The 19,499-nt window shown below is 43.5% G+C and overlaps 1 protein-coding gene across 1 annotated transcript in view; it reads right to left on the bottom strand.

Moving 5' to 3' along the window:
• CIITA (class II major histocompatibility complex transactivator) overlaps window positions 1–19,499 on the bottom strand; it is a 59,746-nt gene that overhangs the window by 23,066 nt on the left and 17,181 nt on the right. Inside the window, exons 3-9 of the mRNA XM_019494589.2 lie at window positions 18,453–18,581; window positions 16,196–16,255; window positions 15,091–15,174; window positions 11,890–11,949; window positions 7,516–7,665; window positions 4,635–4,763; window positions 4,435–4,497 (exon numbers count right to left, since the gene is read on the bottom strand). Coding sequence (XP_019350134.2) covers window positions 4,435–4,497; window positions 4,635–4,763; window positions 7,516–7,665; window positions 11,890–11,949; window positions 15,091–15,174; window positions 16,196–16,255; window positions 18,453–18,581 — 675 coding nt within the window. The remainder of the gene's footprint in view (window positions 1–4,434; window positions 4,498–4,634; window positions 4,764–7,515; window positions 7,666–11,889; window positions 11,950–15,090; window positions 15,175–16,195; window positions 16,256–18,452; window positions 18,582–19,499) is intronic.

Here is a 19,499-nt window from a genome sequence, read left to right as displayed (position 1 = left end):
TCCTTCAGCCATCTGGTTCTAAGAAGGATCTCCATTTAAATTTTCAGCTTGCCCAAAATTAAAAACAGCTGTTACACTCACCAGCTTTCACTCAACCCCAAATGATATAATATGGCAAGAGACATCCTCTTTAGAACATTTATACAAGAGCAGCACTCAATCCTCAGAAAACTTGTGAGTTTTGACAATTTCTTAAGAGTTTTCATTCTTGGGGGCACATTCCACCAAAAGGCTTGAATAGATCCACTTAAGCCAAATTCAGGCCTAATATATACCCCTCCAGGAGCCAAAAGGAGTTGTATTTCTGATCCCGTCTAATGTGTGCCCATAATTACCACAGAGATTTGCAGAACCACACACTGGAGGAGTCCCACCATCAGCCCTTATGAGTAATGTATGATGATTTATGTGTGTGGCACAACTGGTGCTTTGGTGGCAGAGTGGTTAAGGCATTTTTGACTCCAGAAGGCATGATTTTGTGCCACAGTCTATGGTCATGTTAGGTATGTCTGTCATATTGCAGTGGGCATGGCTGAGCATGTGCCATCCAGTCCCTGTGTAGCTGAGCCTGCTAACATGCTCCAGACCTGGAAATCTGTCAGTGAGGCTGCACCAGGCTTGTCTCAAAGCCTGCTGGAGACTGAAGGCTTGAGACAGATTCTGAGGATGAACCCAGAGCTGGAACTGGAAAGCTTCTGCATCTGGGGCATGCCTAAGGTCCAGGACCTTGGCCTAGTCCTTCCCATGCTGCTGTTGCAGTATAGACAACCTGATGTTACAGCAACTGGTCTGAGACTTTACTATGCTTGTCCAACAGGCAGACCTATGACTGCCATGCAGTGCTATCCAGAGGTAGGTTGGGTAACAGAAGCAGTATAAATGCATTAATCCAGTACTCTCCCCAAACTAATTAACTGTGCTGAAGACCAGAGTATGTCAGCGCAGGTGGAGTGTCATGCTAATAAGGCTGGACTGCTTCTGGTACTTAAGTTAGCTCATTCAGATTAGGTCAGATATCACTGTATGCTACTGCACTGGGCCATATAGATGTCTTCAAAAAGAGTCCAGCCCTTATCTTGGAAAGCAAGAACTCTAGTGGCATCTGTAACAGGGTCATCTCCAGGGGTGGCTGTAAAGCCCTTGGAGTCCTTCAGTCCTACCCACTCTGGTCTCTGTGGGCAGTCATCCATTCATTTTCCTGCCATGCCTTGATATATTTGGTTTATATAAGGGAGACTGCCCCAGGGCTTCACCAATCTGCTCTCATTCTAATGACCACCAAGTGTCTATGGTCATTGCCTTATGGGCTACTTGTGTGGCTCCAGTCCATCCCTACACCATGCCTCAAGCTTTGCAGGTGTCATCACTCTCTCATGTTCTCTCTCTATGCTCTCAGCCTCACTCCACACTATCGGACCCTCAGGTCACACACTCAGCCCCTTTGGACTCTTGGACCCTCTGGTCCCTTACTCAGTCTCTCTCTGGGCTCTTGGAGCCCCTGGTGCCACACTAAGCCCCTCTCCAGGCTTGTGGACCCTTCAAATCCATTACTCAATCCCTCTCTGGGCTCACTCCCAGCCCCTCTCTGGGCTCTTGGACCCCCTTACTAGACCCCCAAGGATGACCTCCTCCTCCCCATAGTCTCTTCCCAAACCTCCAGATTGCTGCAGGAAGTTCTGTTCTCTTTGTGCTGGCACTGAGGAGCTATAGGCATCCTGCTTAGGAGATGTTGCCTCAGAAGCCTCCAGGATCTTACTGCTGGCTCAGCTCAGGGCCTGGGCATATATCCGATCTAAACCCAGCCCTCCCCTGGGTCAGATGACTCCACAATCAGACCTGGCCACACCTACAGGTTCCTTCTCAGGCATGGTCCATAATGGTTTTCCTTCTGCATCTGCCTCAGCCGGAGCCTGCCTGCCTTAAAGTAGATGGAGCACCAAGCTTCCTGTTACAGCATCTCTAGATGATGGAATAAACTAGGCCTGTATCAGATACTTCTTTGGATTACTCAAGGTAAAAGCTCTACCAGTACCCTCCTAAAATAGCCTATTACAATCTACAGTTTCCCAGGAGATAAGGGACCATGGGAGCAGCATCAGGAATCCCCTTCACTATACCCAATGTTATTAGCACCAAATTTAATTAACTTAAGTTCTGTAGAGAGAAAGAGTTCACTGTTAGCTGTTAGCAGCAGATGTCTGAGAAGGTGACTGAACTAGGAAAGAGTAAGGCAAAGGATCAGCAAGTGAGCAGGTACTGAATATAGAAAATAATTAAATAATTACAGGAAATGCTAGAGTGAGGCAGGAGTGAATGTGAGAAGCTGGGGGACATGTAGGGAAGAGTGAAGATGGTTAATAAAAGAGAGTACAAAAACCAAAATGAAAACTATAATGAGGCATGTAGATGAGAGTTCAATGGCAATAAGTCAAATAAGCCAAGCGGTAACAGAAAGTAGGAAAATTAGTGAAGGACAAAAATGATTTTCTTGTTGCTTCCTTCTCCACTCATCTGTTGGCATGTTTGCTGGGGGAGTATAAGTGTAAGGCCTCATTCTAGGTTTCTGAAATGCTAGTGCACTTTGTGCTGTTGGGTAAAGTAACATAAAAGTACGTGGGTCCAATTTTGTGTGGTGTCCCTTACAACTACAGAAACCAGAAAGACATCCTCTGTTGTACCTTTAAAATTCTCACTTGTTAGCTCAGATGCATTTAGAAAGCTAAATAGCCACTAGGGGGCAATAACACCTACTGTAACTGTACTCAACAACAGCGATACACTAAGAGAACCCGGGAACCAGGTACACAACCACTTAAAGAAGAGCTCCAAGGATTAATAGCTGCTTGACAGTGAAGAGAAAATCTTTGGAGGCAGACTGCTATGACAGGAGGGACTGTTTGTCACCTGCATGTGCTTTGATTTGCTCTGAAGAACTTTGGAGTCTCTACAGCATCTGTTTGACTTCTAAATCAGACTTCAGAGAAAAGACCAATCAGAAAAGAAGTTGTTTTATTTCTGGTTTTAGTGCCTGTTGAACATACACAGGTTGAATTCCACTTTCCTGGCAGCAGATATATAGCAATATATCAATTAATATATATAAATTAATGAATATTCTAAGCACTTGGAGAAGAAGGAACAGTCAGCCTGGATTCACCAAGGGCAAGTTATGCCTGACCAACCTGATTGCCTTCTATAATGAGATGAATTACTTTGTGGATATGGGAAGAGCAGTGACTATGATATACCTTGAGTTTAGCAAGGATTTTGATATAGTATCCTACAACATACCTGCAAGCAAGCTAAGGAAGTCTGGGTTAGATGAATAGTCTGCAAGGTGGATAGAAAACTGGGTGGATAGTCAGACTCAGAGGATAGTAATCAATGGATCAATGTCTAGCTGGCAGCCGGTATCAAGTGGAGTGCCCCAGGGGTTGATTCTGGTGCCAGTTTTGTTTAATATTTTCATCAGTGACCTGGAAGATGGGATGGAGTGCACCCTCAGCAAATTTGCAGATGCCACTAAGCTGCGGGGAGTAGTAGATACACTGGAGAGTAGGGTTAGGATTCAGCAAGATCTAGACAAATTGGAGGACTGGACCAAAAGAAATCTTGTGCGGTTCAACGAGGACAAGTGCAAAGTCCTGAACTTAGGACGGAACAATCCCATCCAACAGTACAGGCTGGGGCCTGACTGACTAAGCAGCAGCTCTGCAGCAAAGGACATAGGGGCTATAGTGGACAATAAGCTGAATATGAGCCAACATTGTACCCTTGTTGCCAAAAAAACTAATGACATAGTTGGCTAAATTAGGAGGAACATTGTCAGCAGATCAAGGGAAGTGATTTGTCCCCTATATTCATCACTAGTGAAGCCACATCTGGAGTACTGTGTCCAGTTTTGGGCTCCCCACTACAGAAGGATGTGGACAAATTGGAGAGAGTCCAGAAAAGGGCAACAAAAATAGTGGGCTGGGGCAAATGGTTAGTGGGCTGGGGCAAATGGTTAGTGGGCTGGGGCAGAATCATTTTCTATTCTATGATTGATTCTAATTCTAGCTAAAAATAGCACCCACACCACTTCTGACTCAGGACTGTGAAGATACCAGGCCTGTGAGTGGCTCCATAAACAATTTGGACAGATTAGAGTCCAGGAGATAGGACTTTGTGATGAGTGCAGATGATCTGGCTACTGAAATATACCTGGCTTTGTAGCTCCAACTTTCAATTAAGATTCTAACTAGTGTTCTGGACTGGGCTAAGCCTTGAGAAAAGAGATTACCAGTTATGTTATATAGTACCAAATGCCAACATAATGCTATAAGGAAATCCAACACGACAAAATATGCAGGAAAGGACTAGGTTCTGTGTGCATAGAAACAACCTCATGCTTTCAGAGATACTGTACATAAAGAAAAGCCATCTTGTATTTACCAGATAAATTGACTGGAAGAATGGGTGATGCCAACTGTGACGTTTCAGTGGGGAAGGAGGACCCTGGAAATAAAATAAGCAAATGAATGGATTTGCTAGCCAGTATGACTTCACAACAGCTGCAGAGCAATTATGACTAGGAGCTACAGGACTTTGATAGAACTGATTTTAAAAAGTGGCTAAAACATTATTGCCCTTACCTGGACACACGATAATATCAGAGGCACCGTTTCTTACAGGCAAACTAATTATCTGCTGAGGAAGGGCTGGAAAACCTGGAATCACTTGAATCCCTTTAGCACTAACAGGGAGACAGTTTGGTATGGAACCTGTAGAAAATATTGATAATGAGAGCAATATCTGTACTCACTTGATTTTAAGGACTTTAGGTCTAGTGCCAGGAATGGAGCTTTTCCTGCACAGAGGGGTACACTTTCTGGACAACTAATCTCAACTGGGGAGTGACTGAACAGCAAAATCTATTGCTGGTTAAATAATTAATTGTCAAAGGCATCCTATTAATGCATCCTAATAATGTGTCACATCCTAATAATGTGACACATTATTCACAATGAATGTACAATATTGAAGATAACGCAGATGTCTGTGACCCATACAGGGGAATTTTAGTATACGGCTAACTGAAGAAGTTTACTGTTTGCAAGAGTAAACAGTATCTATTAGAGAACCTGAAGTAACTGATATGCGCCCCTCAAAATAGCAAGACTCACACATTACCACTGGCTCTGTACAGGCATTGTTTAAATCACCACTTTGTTGGTAGAGATTGCCAGAAGGGCTGCGCGAAATGGCACTGTTTTGTTTTGCCTTGAGTTTTAACAGTTCTACGAAACAGCATTTCTTCTCGAATTTCATTTTGAGTCAAAACAGCTGTTCCATTTTGTTCCATTGAAACAGAAAGGCTGTTTTGCCACTGTTTCAAGTTTCACTGGGGATGGGAAGTCAGACCAGCTGGGCTGACTTCCCATCCCCAACGCTAGATTGCTCAACAGGGCTGCTTCCTCAACCCCCGCACATAATCACACCAGGGGCAGGAGGCAACCCAGCGGGGCTGCTTCCCCAAACCCTGTGCTTGATCACGCCGGGGGCGGGAGGCAACCTAGTGGGGCTGCTTCCCTGACCCCTGCGCTTCATCGTGCTGGGGGCGGGAGGCAGCCCAGTGGGGCTGCTTTCCCAACTCCGCCCTTGATTGCGCTGGCATGATGAAGCACAGGGGGTGGGGAAGCAGCCCTGCTGGGCTGCCTCCCACCCCCGGGGCGATCTAGTGAAGGGCACCGGGAAGCAGCTCCGCTGGGCTGCCTCCTGCCCCCTGCTAGATCTTGCACTGGGAATGGGAAGTCAGGCCAGCTGGACTGACTTCCCATCCCCAGCCTATGGTTAAAATGTTTCAACTTTAGAAATGTTTTGATCAGCCTTGTTTTGTTTCGAGGCTATTTCGATGGCCCTTGTTTCATTCTGATTTTGCTGTTTTGACCTCGAAATTGGTCAAAACAGTGTCGGAATGAAACGGCTGGTGAAATTTCGCAGAACCCTAATTGCCAGTGCACAGGTGTTCATTTAGTTTCTTCCAAAGGAAAGTTGCCCCACCTGGGAGAAACAACTTTCAGGTTGATACCAGGAAGAACCCCCCCCTGAGAGAGGTTGTCTCACTAGAATGAATGCCTATACATTTCTGCTCCACTCCTCTGTAATTGGGAGTTGATGAATAGCAGGTTCCCCTGTGCCTTCCCCGGACTGGGGAGCATTTCCTCACAGCTTAATTCCTCCCGATCATGGAGGAGTTGAGCTGCCACTGCCCCTCTCCTCCTCTCTCAAAACTTTCTGAGTTGGGGACACATCAGTCTGGAAAAGACATAGGAAGTGTTGCCCTGCTGCTCCCCACTCTCCCAGAGACAGGGGTGGCAGGCAGTGAAGAAAGGAGAGATGCAGCTGCTCACTGCTGCCCACGTGTCCCCATGATCTGGGACACCCCAGTTTAGGGAACGCATGGGGGGGGAGTGTTGCCCCACTGCTCCCCACCCTCCCAGTCTCTTACCCATCTAGGAAGGGAGGGAGCAGGGGGGCAATGCTCTCCATGCTTCCCCAGACTGGAGTGACCCTAAATCTGGGGAAGGCAAAGGGGAGGGGGGAATATTTCCCCACTTCTCCACTCCCCCACTGCCCTCCCAGCCTCTGCTCCTCATGCTTTCCCCAGACTGGAATCACCCCAGTCTGGGAAAGGTGTAGGGGAGATGGGATGGCAGCACTTCCCCCATCTCCATGAAAGATTTCTAGTTTCCCAGAAATTTCCATCATTAGAAATGAACACCTGTTCATACCCACTGTCTTCTGCCCTGCAGGTTTTCATGCAGCTGTTTATTCTGTAGCTTGCGCTGGTAGCAAGCGTTTCTCCTCTATATGACTTCAGCCCAAAAGTTTTTTATGATGATGCAGAGCTTGTCATTTGATCTGCCACAGCACAGAGTTTCTATGGAACTTAAACACTGTCTGGCCTGTATGTCTTGTTTCAACTAATATCATGCAAAAAGGTTGTTACTCAGTTGCTTCCATAGTCCATGCTTAACTTCAAACTCTTCCTGGTTCATTTGAGTTTGTTCTATGATAAACACCACAGTGGAACAAAGCAAAATAAAAAAAATCATAGGAAAATCAAAATCTAAAGAGTTTTTCCCCAAATTAAATATAAAAAAAAGTATTTGGAGAGCAAATAGATGTCAAAATAAATTATATAAAAATTTAATTAAAAACATGTACATGCTATCCCTAGAAACACCCATGATTTAAGTTTTTATCTTTTAGTGACTATTACGATCATATTCTATAATGTGCAGAATAAAAAGAAGTCTCATTCCACTGCATTGTTTATGAGCCATTCACTTTTGCTGTCCTTCCTGAAGTGACCTTTAATTCCACTAATGGATTCAGTTATAGCTGTTATCACAGTTTTAAGTGATATATTGCTCTCCCTATCTTTGACTAAGTTTAAGACAAATACTTAAGATGTTTTCATTGATATCACCCTGGGTGAGGCATGGAAATGAGTAGCTGGAGCATACTTACCAGGAGCTATAAAACTTCTTCCTGTTGGACTTATAGTGGTAACAGAAAATGGTATGTGTAGGAGAGAGAAGGAGCTGGAGTTCACTGGAGAACCACTCAAAGTCACGGATAAGAAACTACTGTTCACTGTAGACACAGCAGGGGAATCCACTTTATGAAATAAACAATTGTAAGGAAAAGTTAATTTTCACACCAGAAATCAAACAAGCTATAGAAGATCTCAGAACAGATGGCATAACACACTAGACATGTATCAAATCTTCAGAGTATTTTGATTTACCACAAACAAAAGGCTTGGCATTAAACCTCTGAAATGCACTAATGTGTTTAACAGAACTTCAAAGAGGAGCCAGCTAACATGGCTGTATGATAAAATGCACATTGTTAAGATTCTGGACTGTCTTCATTTTTTTAAAAGAATGTGCTCATTGTTTCTGGCCCATCTTCCTTCGAGATAGCTTCAAGCTGTAAGATAACTTCCCCCCAGTATGTAATTTATTGCCAAGGATGAAGTCATAAAGCAGAATAATAGTTTGTGCTCAACCTTCCAGTCATGGTCCACTACCGTAATGCTGCATAAGATCCAGAAAGATGCACGCACAATAAAGTCCTTGATTTTGGCTCTGTACCTAGATGTAACTCTACTAGCGAATAGGGCCAGGCCTCATTAAAATTCTCCACTCAATAATGACAAGCCTCATTTAGAGGAATGAAACCATTCTGTTTGCCTGACTGTCTGATAATCAACACAAATTTCAAAAGAAGCAATAGCCTATGCCCAACCTTTGGCCCTAGTTTTGCATTTGTCAAAGGGAGTATGGAGGATTCCTGGCTATGGCATATATTTGCCCTTTAAAGCAACACATCAGAAATAATTTTAAATTAAAAAAAAAAAATGGCTTGGTTGATTTTTTAATCAATTGACTAGTAATATGGATACAACCCTTTTTGCTTCTTCTCAATGGCTTTTACAGCTCAGTGGCTTCTATGGTTTTTCCCTGTTTACATTGTTATTATTATCATTACTGTATATCATCTTAGTTGCCACAATGGAACGAAAAAAGCCTTTTCACTCATTCAGATTCTGTGGTCCAAAATTTACTTAGTGTTCAACCACAACTATGAGATCTGGAATTCCCAGGCAGTTTCCCTTTCAAATATAAACCAGATACAGGACAGCTTAGCTTCCGAGAATGTATGAGATCATGTGCATTTAGTCCATAGAACTATAGGTCATTGTTTCTGTTGTTTGGTAACCTGAGACTTCATGGTGGTGACATTACTACCAAAATATTCCCTTTGAGAAATCTCAGTATTGACTTCAAGTTTATTTTGAACTTTGGTAAATGTAATGCTGTCATTCTTTGCTAGTATATATAATGTTGTATTTCCAAAGGATGGTTACATTTGGATTTGCAGGATTATGCATTTTCTCTTTTTTTTCTTTTCATGTGAGAAATGAAGTGAGGTCTTTCAAGAGTATTTTTCAGGCTAGTATCTGTGCAATGCTGCTGCACAATTCAAACTGACAATGTAATAAATTGGCCAGGGTATATATATCTGTCTTGGTCGCAAAGTAGGTTGGCCTTTCAAAACATTTTTCCAGTCCTGAGAAACCCTTTCATGTTTCCACTTTTTCTGGAGGTTACTAGAGCTGCGCGAAATTTCACCAGCAGTTTCATTTCGAAGCTGTTTCGACTCATTTCGAGATTGAAACAGTGAAATCAAAACAAAACAGAGAGCTTTGAAACAGCCTTGAAACGAAACGAGGCAAGTCAAAACATTTCAAAATTTTCAAAACGTTTTGAGTTTTGAAGCTCAAGCTGGGTTTGCCTGCAGGGAAACAGAAACTAAAGTAAGGAGAGGGAGGGGGAAAAGAGTACTCTCATATTGACTATGTAGCTGGTCAGTGACTGTCATCCTTTCCCGAGGTCCCTTCCAATCCCAGTGTTCTGGGGGAGGGATGGAAAAACTGCATAAAAAGCAGCACTGTTTGAACTGCTCTGCTTTCTGTCTTGGTGTCAGTTACTGAGCTGTGTGTTCAAGTTTTGCCTGTCAGCAGCTAGGGGTCCAGGGCCCCAGAACCCCCCTGCACTGATCTCCTTGACCCCTGGCAGGCTTCGTGGCCACAGCAGGGGCTAGCAGGCCTGCAGCTTTCACCCTGCTGCGCCTTAACGCACGCAGTGTCACCCATGGCATGAATTTTGCTTGTCAGCAGCTTGAGGTGCAGCTTCCCCAAAACCCTTGCACCTATCTCCTTGAAACTTGACAGGCTTTGTGGCCTCATCAGGGCCTAGCATGTCTGCAGTTTTGACCCCTCTGTGGCTGAACACATACATGTGACATGAGTTTTGCTTTCAAGACTTTGAGGTGCAGTTTCCCTGAAACACCTGCACCCATCGCCTTGAAACTTGGCAGGCTTTATGCCCTCAGCTCAGAAGGGGCTACTATTCCCGCAACTTTCATTTAAATCAGGCCAGAAATGGCAAAGTTATAGGCTGTTTTGAGCTTCCCCATTATAGCCTATAGGTGAAACATCGAAACAGCAAAACTGTTTTGACAAAACAAAACAGAACAGCAGTTTTGAATCTAAATGAAATTCGAAATGAAACACTTCCATCAAAATGTCAAAACGCAAGTCAAAACAGAACAGTGCCATTTCACACAGCTCTAGAGGTTACACCTATATCCAGTCACTCCCTGAAAGTCTCTGGATTGTATTGTAACTTGAGTTACCAATCCTTCTACTGAAGAGTAGTTCCCAACCTCAAGGTACCCCTCAAGAACTTGTCCGAATTTAGTGGCACCCCAGTTGAGAACCACAGTTGTATTGCCTCGGATGACGTGGTCCTCAACCAGGTTGCTGCTACTGCTGTAAGCAAGTGAAAGCATTTGGCTTGCCTTTTGCAAAGTCAGATCAGGAAGCAGATGCAGCAGGAGCAGATAGTCCTGCCTGCATTAGAGTTATCAGATAAAGGTTTAGCAGGCAGCCTTAGGGCAGTCAGGAGTGCCTGTTCCTGCCACAATTGTTTCCTGATCTGGCTCCATAAGAGGCATGTCTGGCACTTTCACTGTGCTACAGATGGGCAAGCTGTGGCATCGTTGAAAGCAGCACATTGGTTAGGAACTACTGCTTAATATGCTTAAAGGCACCTGCAAGAGCCTTGGGCCAGTAATAGCATGCATCAAGAGAAAAATCAGTGTCTCCAGAATGAACTAGGATTTATTTGCTAAAAGGTACCTGGCTTTCAAGGAACTGGAAACCAAAACTAAAGTCTTGCTCTTGCCACACCCTGACTTTCAACTAATCTATTGGCATGAAGCTGAAGGCTTGCCCCTCCCTTTCTTCTACGGAGCATATTTTTAGCTGATCAGTGTCCTCTGAACTCTAGGTTCTCAGCCTGAGTGGAATAGCTGTATACACAGGGATGGGCCCTAGGACTTACCTTTTTTTTAGCTACTAGCCTAACTACTGCATTGCACTATGTATTGGGAAGTTTATTTTCATTGTTTTGGCCCTTTCTGTGTAGTTTCTGTGGTTCCTATAACAGCTCCCTTTTGATCTAATCCTGGAGCAAGTAACACAGAGTAAGCACAAGTGTACTGACTATTTATAAGGAATACAGAAATGTCCTAGTTCTCAGCAGTAACGCGTTCCTCTTCCAGACTGAATCAGTTAAAGTTCAGTACATAGATTAGGAAAGGAAAAAGTCCCTAAACCAGTGATTCTCAATCTTTCAGGGGTGTTGTGGCATGGGTGCCCTGCATGCCTCATGCACAGCCAGATAAGCCTAAAGTAGGCAGAAGCACCTCATCTGGCTGCAGTCCTTCCTGGTATGACCTTCCACATGCCTTATGGAAGCAGAGGCATCAGGGCAGGTGGAACTATCTTGCATGCTTCTGTTTCAAGGAGGAGTAGGAACCGAGCTGTGGGGGTGGGGGGTGATTGGAAAGTGCTGCAGCAAGACTGGGCACTCCTTTCTGCTTTAGACTTACCTGGCTGAGTACAAGGCATGCTGGGTAATTTCACTTGGCTGCGGCAGTCATGCTGGTGGTAGTAGCCCAGTTGAGAAGCACAGGGGTAAGGTGAAGCAGCACAACGGTGCTTCTCAACTGGGATGCTGCCAAACTAAAACAAGTCATGGAGAAGTGTCCTGAATCTAAAAAGGTGAAGAACCACTGCCCCAAACCAACATCTTTTGTATTAAAGCATGGATGCTCTCTGACATTTTATTACTATATTAGTAAACCCAGGCTAGGCCAAGTATGTAGAAGCTACAATAATTACCTTTAACACCTTGCTAGGGATATCAGAATGCCAAAGAAATTACTTCCAAAGTCATTCTTCCATTCTGTATTTAGCTAATAACTTACCTGTTTTCCTGCATTTGGGTTCCGAAGTATCAGAGTGATTTTCTGCAGTGCCTAAGAATGCTAAAAATAAGAAACATTATTGTTAATGACATAAGATGAGGCAAGATGGATAATCTAAGGTGGGTGTGTCTACATGTGCAATTAATGTACAGAAAGCTTGCTGCACAGTCAAATACTGTGCAGTAAACTTTCCGTGAGAGCATGTCTACATGTGCACCTGTCAAGAGCAAATTTGCTCCCAACAGAAGCAGTTCAGGGCTTCTCTCCTGCTATATGACAGCCAGAGGGAGCTCTAGGCTCCCCCAAGTGCCAGCCCCAGCCTGGCAGGGGACACTAGGGTCAGGCCCGGGATCCAGAGGGTAGGGGAACAGCCCTGTGCCCTTTTTGTCTGAATAGGGTAGGGGGCTAGAAAACAGCTGAGGGGGAGGGAACACTTCTCCAGCCTCTTGCCCTGGTCAGTCCCGCCCAGCCAGGGCCTTGCTGCCAGCTGTCTCACCAGTGGAACAGCTCCTGGCTGCCCCTGGCTGCGTGGGGAATCCCCGCCTAGCTGGGGGCTTGCTGCCAGCTGCCCCAACAGTGGGAAAGATCCCACCCAGCCCCTGGCTGGGTTGGTAAGCAAGAGCTCCCCAGTCCCAGAGCTGCTCCCCAGTCCCAGAGCTGCTCAGGCCTCTGTGAAGTGTGGGGCAGTGGGGGGCAGCAGGGATCACCCCCTTGCCCAGCAGCACCCGGTGAGCACTGGGGCTTTTTTTTTAAAGTACTGGGAGCTGGGGCGGGCAGCCATGGGGGGCTGAGGGAGCAGGCAGGGGTTAGTGGGGCTGGAGGAGTGGGGGGGTTGGGGGTCCCCTCATGGACCCCTCCCCACTCCCCCAGCCCCCTTTCCCCTGCCTCTAGTACTTACCAGCTTAGAGACATTTGCAGCCACCGGGGACTGCCCGAATCTAAGCTCTCCGAATCTTTTCGAAGATTCAGAGAGCTTTGAATTGATTTGGACCTTTAAATTGGTCTCCTGATTGGATTCGGATTTGGAGATTCGACCACCAAATTGGGCTGAATCTCCTCCGAATTGAATCACCACCTGAAGTTTTGCACAGCCCTACTGCTCATCTCCCTGTTCCTGTGGGGAGCCAGGAGCCCTGCAACACTGGGTGGGGGTGGTCCCTGGTGGGAACCAGGAGCTGAGCAGTGCCAGGATTGGGCCCCCTTCTGGTATGGCTGACCAGGTGCAAATTTGATCCCAGTCAGTGTCTACATGAGCCCAACTGTACAGTAACTACTGCACAGTTAATTTAGTACCTGTATTTACAGGTACTAGCTAACTGCTCAGTAGACTAATTTTTTGAGCAGTAGTTGCTGCACATGGGTACATGGTGACACTTTACTGCACAGATTAGTCTACTGTGCAGTAAAGTGTCTCATGTAGACACACCCAGTTTCTCTTACTGGTACCTAATTTATGCATTTTAAAATATGATGAGGAGTTAATAGAGACTGGAGAAGAGAAGGCTGAGGAGGGGATTTCAAAACAGGAAAAAGAGTATTGAGATAGACTTTTCTTTGTGGCCTAAGGGGACAGGACTAGGAGCACTAGCTTCAAGTTGCAGCAGAGGATACTTAGGTTGGAAAAACTTTCTATGAGTGTGGTCAAGCACAGGAACAGGCTACCAGGAGAAACTGTACAATTTTCATCCCTGGAAGTTTTCAAGAGCAGGTTAAATGAACACTTGGCTGGGCTGGTTTAGTTAGGGATGATTCTGCCTGGGGCTGAACTAGATGACCTCATGAGGTCCTTTCTGGCCCTACTTTCCCATGAAACTCTGAAGCATAACTCAAGGCATGAAACCCTCTACAGAAAATTGGGGCACAGTCTTTTAGCAGCTACGCATATAGCCATGTGATAGACTAGAAACAGAGGCAGTTTCCGGTTAGTGCAGAACTGTAGGTTTCTTGTTTTATAAATATGAAAGTTTTTCACTAAGCTGACAAGGTTCCTTGGGTGAATTTGATATCTTTTATTAGACCAACCCAAATAGTTGGAGAATAGTTATTAAGCAAGCTTTCGGGTTCAAAAACCCTTTGTCAGGCTAAGGAAGTTTCAGCTCTTGGTGTATGCTCTTCCTGGATGGAATGAAAAGTAAAGAAGCCAGGGGCTGGGCTGGGCTGGGGAGTCAGTTGCCAGGCAGATTATAATGCATCAAAAATCCAGTGTCTATATTTAGTCCATGATCTCTAGTATCCAGGAGGTTGATGAAATGGAGTTCATAGTCTCGTTTCTGGGAAGTGTTGTGTAAGTTTCCCTTGAGGATCAGGACTGAGAGATTGGAGGGAGAGTGGCCCTCCTGTGAGAAATGTGCTCCCACCGGTAATTGGGTATTTCTGTCTTTGATGGATTTCCAGTGTGCATTCATTCTGGTGAGCAGTTGTTGTTTGGTCTCTCCTACATATTTTCCATCAGGGCATTTGGTGCATTGGATGAGGTATGAACCCATGAACTCCATTTTGTCAACCTCCTGGATACTAGAGATCATGGACTAAATATAGACATTGGATTTTTGATACATTATAATCTGCCTGGCAACTGACTCCCCAGCCCAGCCGCTGGCTTCTTTACTTTTCATTCCATCCAGGAAGAGCACACACCAACTGCTGAAACTTCCTTAGCCTGACGAAGGGTTTTTGAACCCGAAAGCTTGCTTAATAGCTATTCTCCAACCATTTGGGTTGGTCTAATAAAAGATATCAAATTCACCCAAGGAACCTTGTCTGCCTATATCCTTAGACCAGCTCGGCTAAAACCTACACCCTTTCACTAAGCTGCACATTTTTATCTCAGTGACCTATGGTTTCTTTGGGTTTTTAAAGGGAATAGTGAAGCTAAGAATTCCTTAGGGACAATTAAATACACCAAAAACACCACTTCAACTTTGATACGCTAGAGCAAAGCAACATAAGGGATGGTAAAACCTACTATGCTTGGAGTCATGCTATAGGACAATAAACCTTCCAAAGCATATCAGAGGCAGAATAGACAAGTTCACCTTATGTTTAAGTGAGCACGATGCCCTTGGATTTGGAGTAGATGCTTATACCATCAGGGCATTTGGACCAATAGGTACGGTGATGAGTCTTTAAAAACAAAAGTTTTAAGTACTTCAGCTTTCTAAGCAAATTGCTCCCCAGTCACACTTTTTTTGTTCCACTTACTTCGTTTATGACATTTTTGCATCTTGACATCTGTAAATCCCTCTGTGCTTTCAGTGGCCATTTCATCAAAAATGAGGTTTCCTGCTAAACACAGAAAAACAAGCAACTGCCACATTTGAATAAACATGGTTCTCAAACACAGTGTACATGCCAAAGGTAAATTTGAACACTAAAATGCAGAACAAGGGGATTCAAAAAATGTCTTGTTGCACAGTAAAGATGTGGGAAAAATGTAAAACAAATGTGTATCCAAACCTGCACAATATGAAAAGCTCATGGAAATCTGAAATCAGTTTTTACAGTATCATGTGGGCTTACAATACAAGAGATAATCATAGTCATCACATATTGAAGGGCCTACTTAAATTGAAATGCGTTCCTATGGAGTCTAGTGACTAGCGGAGAAGACTGAAAATCACAGTGCTTGGATTTCATTTCCAGAACATGTCTGATTGATCTGTGAGCTCAGCCTTAAGCAAGTAATGGAATTTGGAACTCAATTTTAGATCCAAAAAAAGATTGGTGTCTTCTTTAGAAAGACTAAAGAATAGTAAACAGATAGTTTCCAAGTGAGAATTGATGGGTTACCTAGTGTCTTACTATGATCTATATGTATTCAAATACAAGTATTGTGAACAATCTTATTTCCTCTGAAGTGAATATAAACTTTCCCATGAACTAATAAATAAAAAGCAAAGCCTCAAATGCACCGAGACTGGACAAAATGCCATTATGAATCTTTAAAGTAGTAATAAAAAGTTATGAGATATGAATTGTCTCAATTACATGGCTGCATCTCAACACTTTCATAGATAGATCAGAAGTCTGACAACCTGGATTCTATTCTTGACCTGCTGTGCTACCCTGGATAAGGCACTTTTGGGCTTCAGTTTCCCTATGTATAAAGTGAGAATGTAAAGGTCTTTGGATTTAAGGATTAAAAATGTTACATTTGTACCAGCAGAGACAGTTTATGATCTTACTCCATAGTATAAAATGCTAAACAGTTTCTGTGGTTTTCTCCTGAAAATGGAGAACCCTTCCTGGAAGCAAACAGTGCTGCTACAAAGAAAATGAATCTTTGCCTGCCATGTAATAAACTTACCAAATGTGTCTTCCATCTGCCTCTCCTGTGGATCTTTGAGCACATATTCCGCTAAACCAGCTGACCAGAAGGACAACAGAGCACAATGAGATGGTAAATTTTACATCAGAAAACTATTGTAGATGATTCTCATAAACCATATTACAGAACTTCACAGGAATTATAAACTTTAAATTAATGTTGCTTATTTAGTAAGTTCAGCATTCAAGTAATACAAAGCCCTAGAAAATAGGGAAGTTAAAAAAGCAAATGTCAAGCAGGAAATAGTTATTACTGAACATGTATTTTTCCATATCAACCAAAATCTCTGGTGTATTCAAGGGTGACAGTTCCTCCTGCAGGATGCACAAATTTCATATAACATTATTGGACTTGTACATGTGAGCAGACATCTCTATTATTTAAAAGCATTATTATTTAGCATTGTCTACAGCAATTCGCTCCTGCAATGGGAAAATATGACTATATGCATTTCAGAGATACTTATTGATAAGCCTGCATTGGAAAGCCACATAATTATTTCACAAGGACTTGAAATAAAAATGCAATCTGTTGGCTGGTCTTACAGCACAGATACGTGCCAGCACTCATAACTGACTGCTCACTTAACCAGCATTATTAACAGGACAAGTGGTTAAGCTCTTGTGGGGTGAATTCTGTTTCCATTAAGACAACTGAAATCTATTACTTTTACTGAGAGTGGGAATTGTCTCTAAGAACCCATATTCATTGAAAAAGTTAATTATAATAATCATACATATATGCACATTAGGTAGAGCTGGCATCATTAATATTAAGGTGCTGGACACAATTGCCACATCATATGATTAGTGATAAGTATACTATATTTCTAGGCAGACAAGGTTCCTTGGGTGAATTTGATATCTTTTATTAGATCAACCCAAATAGTTGGAGAATAGTTATGAAGCAAGCTTTCGGGTTCAAAAACCCTTCGTCGGGCTAAGGAAGTTTCAGCAGTTGGTGTGTGCTCTTCCTGGATGGAATGAAAAGTAAAGAAGCCAGCGGCTGGGCTGGGGAGTCAGTTGCCAGGCAGATTATAATGTATCAAAAATCCAATTTTTGATACTAGAGATCATGAACTAAACATAGACACTGGATTTTTGACACATTATAATCTGCCTGGCAACTGACTCCCCAGCCCAGCCCCTGGCTTCTTTACTTTTCATTCCGTCCAGGAAGAGCACACACCAACTGCTGAAGCTTCTTTAGCCTGACGAAGGGTTTTTGAACCCGAAAGCTTGCTTAATAACTATTCTCCAACTACTTGGGTTGGTCTAATAAAAGATATCAAATTCACCCAAGGAACCTTGTCTGCCTATGTCCTTAGATCAACATGGCTACAACCTAAACCCCTACTATATTTCTAGTTTTTTATGTAGAAGATTTGTAGCAAGTTTGAGGCAAAGTAAGTGATTGATTATTTTAGGGGAGTTTATTAGAGTAGGTTTTACTAAAGATATTAGATATTAAATTATGATAGTGTTGTAGTGATGTTGTAGCCATGATGGTGCAGGAGATATGCAAGAATCAAGAATTTTTGTGGGTGATCTTTTATTAGCCTGACTGGATGTGTGTCTGCTTCTCCACCAGAGACCTGAGGAAGAGTACTATGATACTTGAAAGCTTGTCTAAGTCTATCCCAAACATTCAGTTTGGTCCAATAAAAGATATCATCATCCCACAAATAATTCTTGCCTCTTGTATAGACTAAAATCATGTATGGCTGCTTGCAGACATTAAAAAAAAATCCTCAAAATGGAGCTTTACTTTTAACTCGGCTCATTCCTGCGCTGTCCAGTGCATGCCCAGAAGAGGCAGTGCATTATGTATGGATCGGGCACTTCAGTGGGGGTTTTTTGGCCCTTTTATCTAATAGCTGATTGAATCAGCTATTAGATAAAAGGGCCAAAAAAATTGGTTGAATCAGCTATTAGATAAAAGGGCCAACCCCCCCCCCCCCCCCACTGAAGCACCCAATCTATATAGATGCTGCTGAGCTGGGTCAAACTAACACTCCGCTTCTTCTGCTAAAGCGTGAGCACACGTGTGTGTGTGTGTGTGTGTGTAATGTCTGCAAGCAGTCATAATTGTTAAAATGCTAACTCCATTAGACAAAAAAAAGACTGACGTTAGCCTGACCTTACTGTAGAAGTTAAGTAGCAAGGAACCGATACTCTAAGAAAGCAGAAAATAACATTAAAAGCCAACATACCACACCACAAAAAAAATCTCATACCTATTCTAGCATAAGCTTCTCTTGTGTTTGAACAGATATATAATTCTTCCCCACTCTCACTGTTTTCCATTGTATAAAATATATCCAAATTGTTGAACTGATCATGGTTGATGGTGTCAGTTTCAGGATCTAAATTAAAAAGAAGTTAAAATTGGTTGTGAATGACATTATCAGGGAGAAATGGAGAAGGCAGAACAAGTTGAAAGACAGAATTAGTAATTCTTCATGAAGCATTCATTCTGTATTGAGCTTTTCAAAACCCTTTGGTTCACTAGTGGTCAGAGCGGTACACCTATTTGATGACTTGGGCTGGGGGCTTTTAGCCCACTAGTTTACTGTGGGCTGCCACTATTGGGCCACGATGGGATCCAAGCCTTCAACTGATTCTGGGGGACAAAAAATGACAAAAAAAGGGAGTGTTAGTGAGGTCAGAGGGTTAAAATTAATGTACCCTTGGGGGACACCAAACAGAGCATGCCAGCCAGCACCCACCAGCTCTAAAAGGCAGCCAGAGGCTACTGCCCAGTGGTACTCTGCTCGGATGCAGGAACAGACCAGTCCCAGGAAAAAGGCCCCACAGTCCTCAGGCACCCTCCCAGCCAGAGCCTCCATCCTGGTGAGCCAGATGGCTAGCTTAGTCAGGGCCAGGAGGAGGTTGACCAGGAGGTCCCGGGCCTTGGTGGGGCCATGGATGGGGAGTGCGAAAAGAAACTTGTGTGGGGAAAAGTGTAGCCAGAACCTCAGCAGGAGGTTTTGGAGGAGGAGGTCAGTGTGGTAGAGGTGATTATCTTTTATTAGACCAACTAGACTGTTGCAAAAAAATTTGGTTCACTAAGAACTTAACCAACACTTACTCATTACATAGGAATAGAAACTATAGTTAAAGCTAAAAAAAACTGACCACCATATGTGGAATTATTAAACATGTCTTTTTTTACAATGGTGACAATCAGGCATATGATTAAACAGAATGTCACTGTTATAAGTAAGGATGGGTTCACACTGCATGCTATGGTGTACAGTAGAGATTTATGAATTAGTATTAAA

This window comes from Alligator mississippiensis, chromosome 13 (genome assembly GCF_030867095.1).
Source record: "Alligator mississippiensis isolate rAllMis1 chromosome 13, rAllMis1, whole genome shotgun sequence".
NCBI lineage: Eukaryota > Metazoa > Chordata > Crocodylia > Alligatoridae > Alligator > Alligator mississippiensis.
Note: the sequence above shows the minus strand (reverse complement) of the source record. Positions and strands in the feature narration are given on the sequence as shown.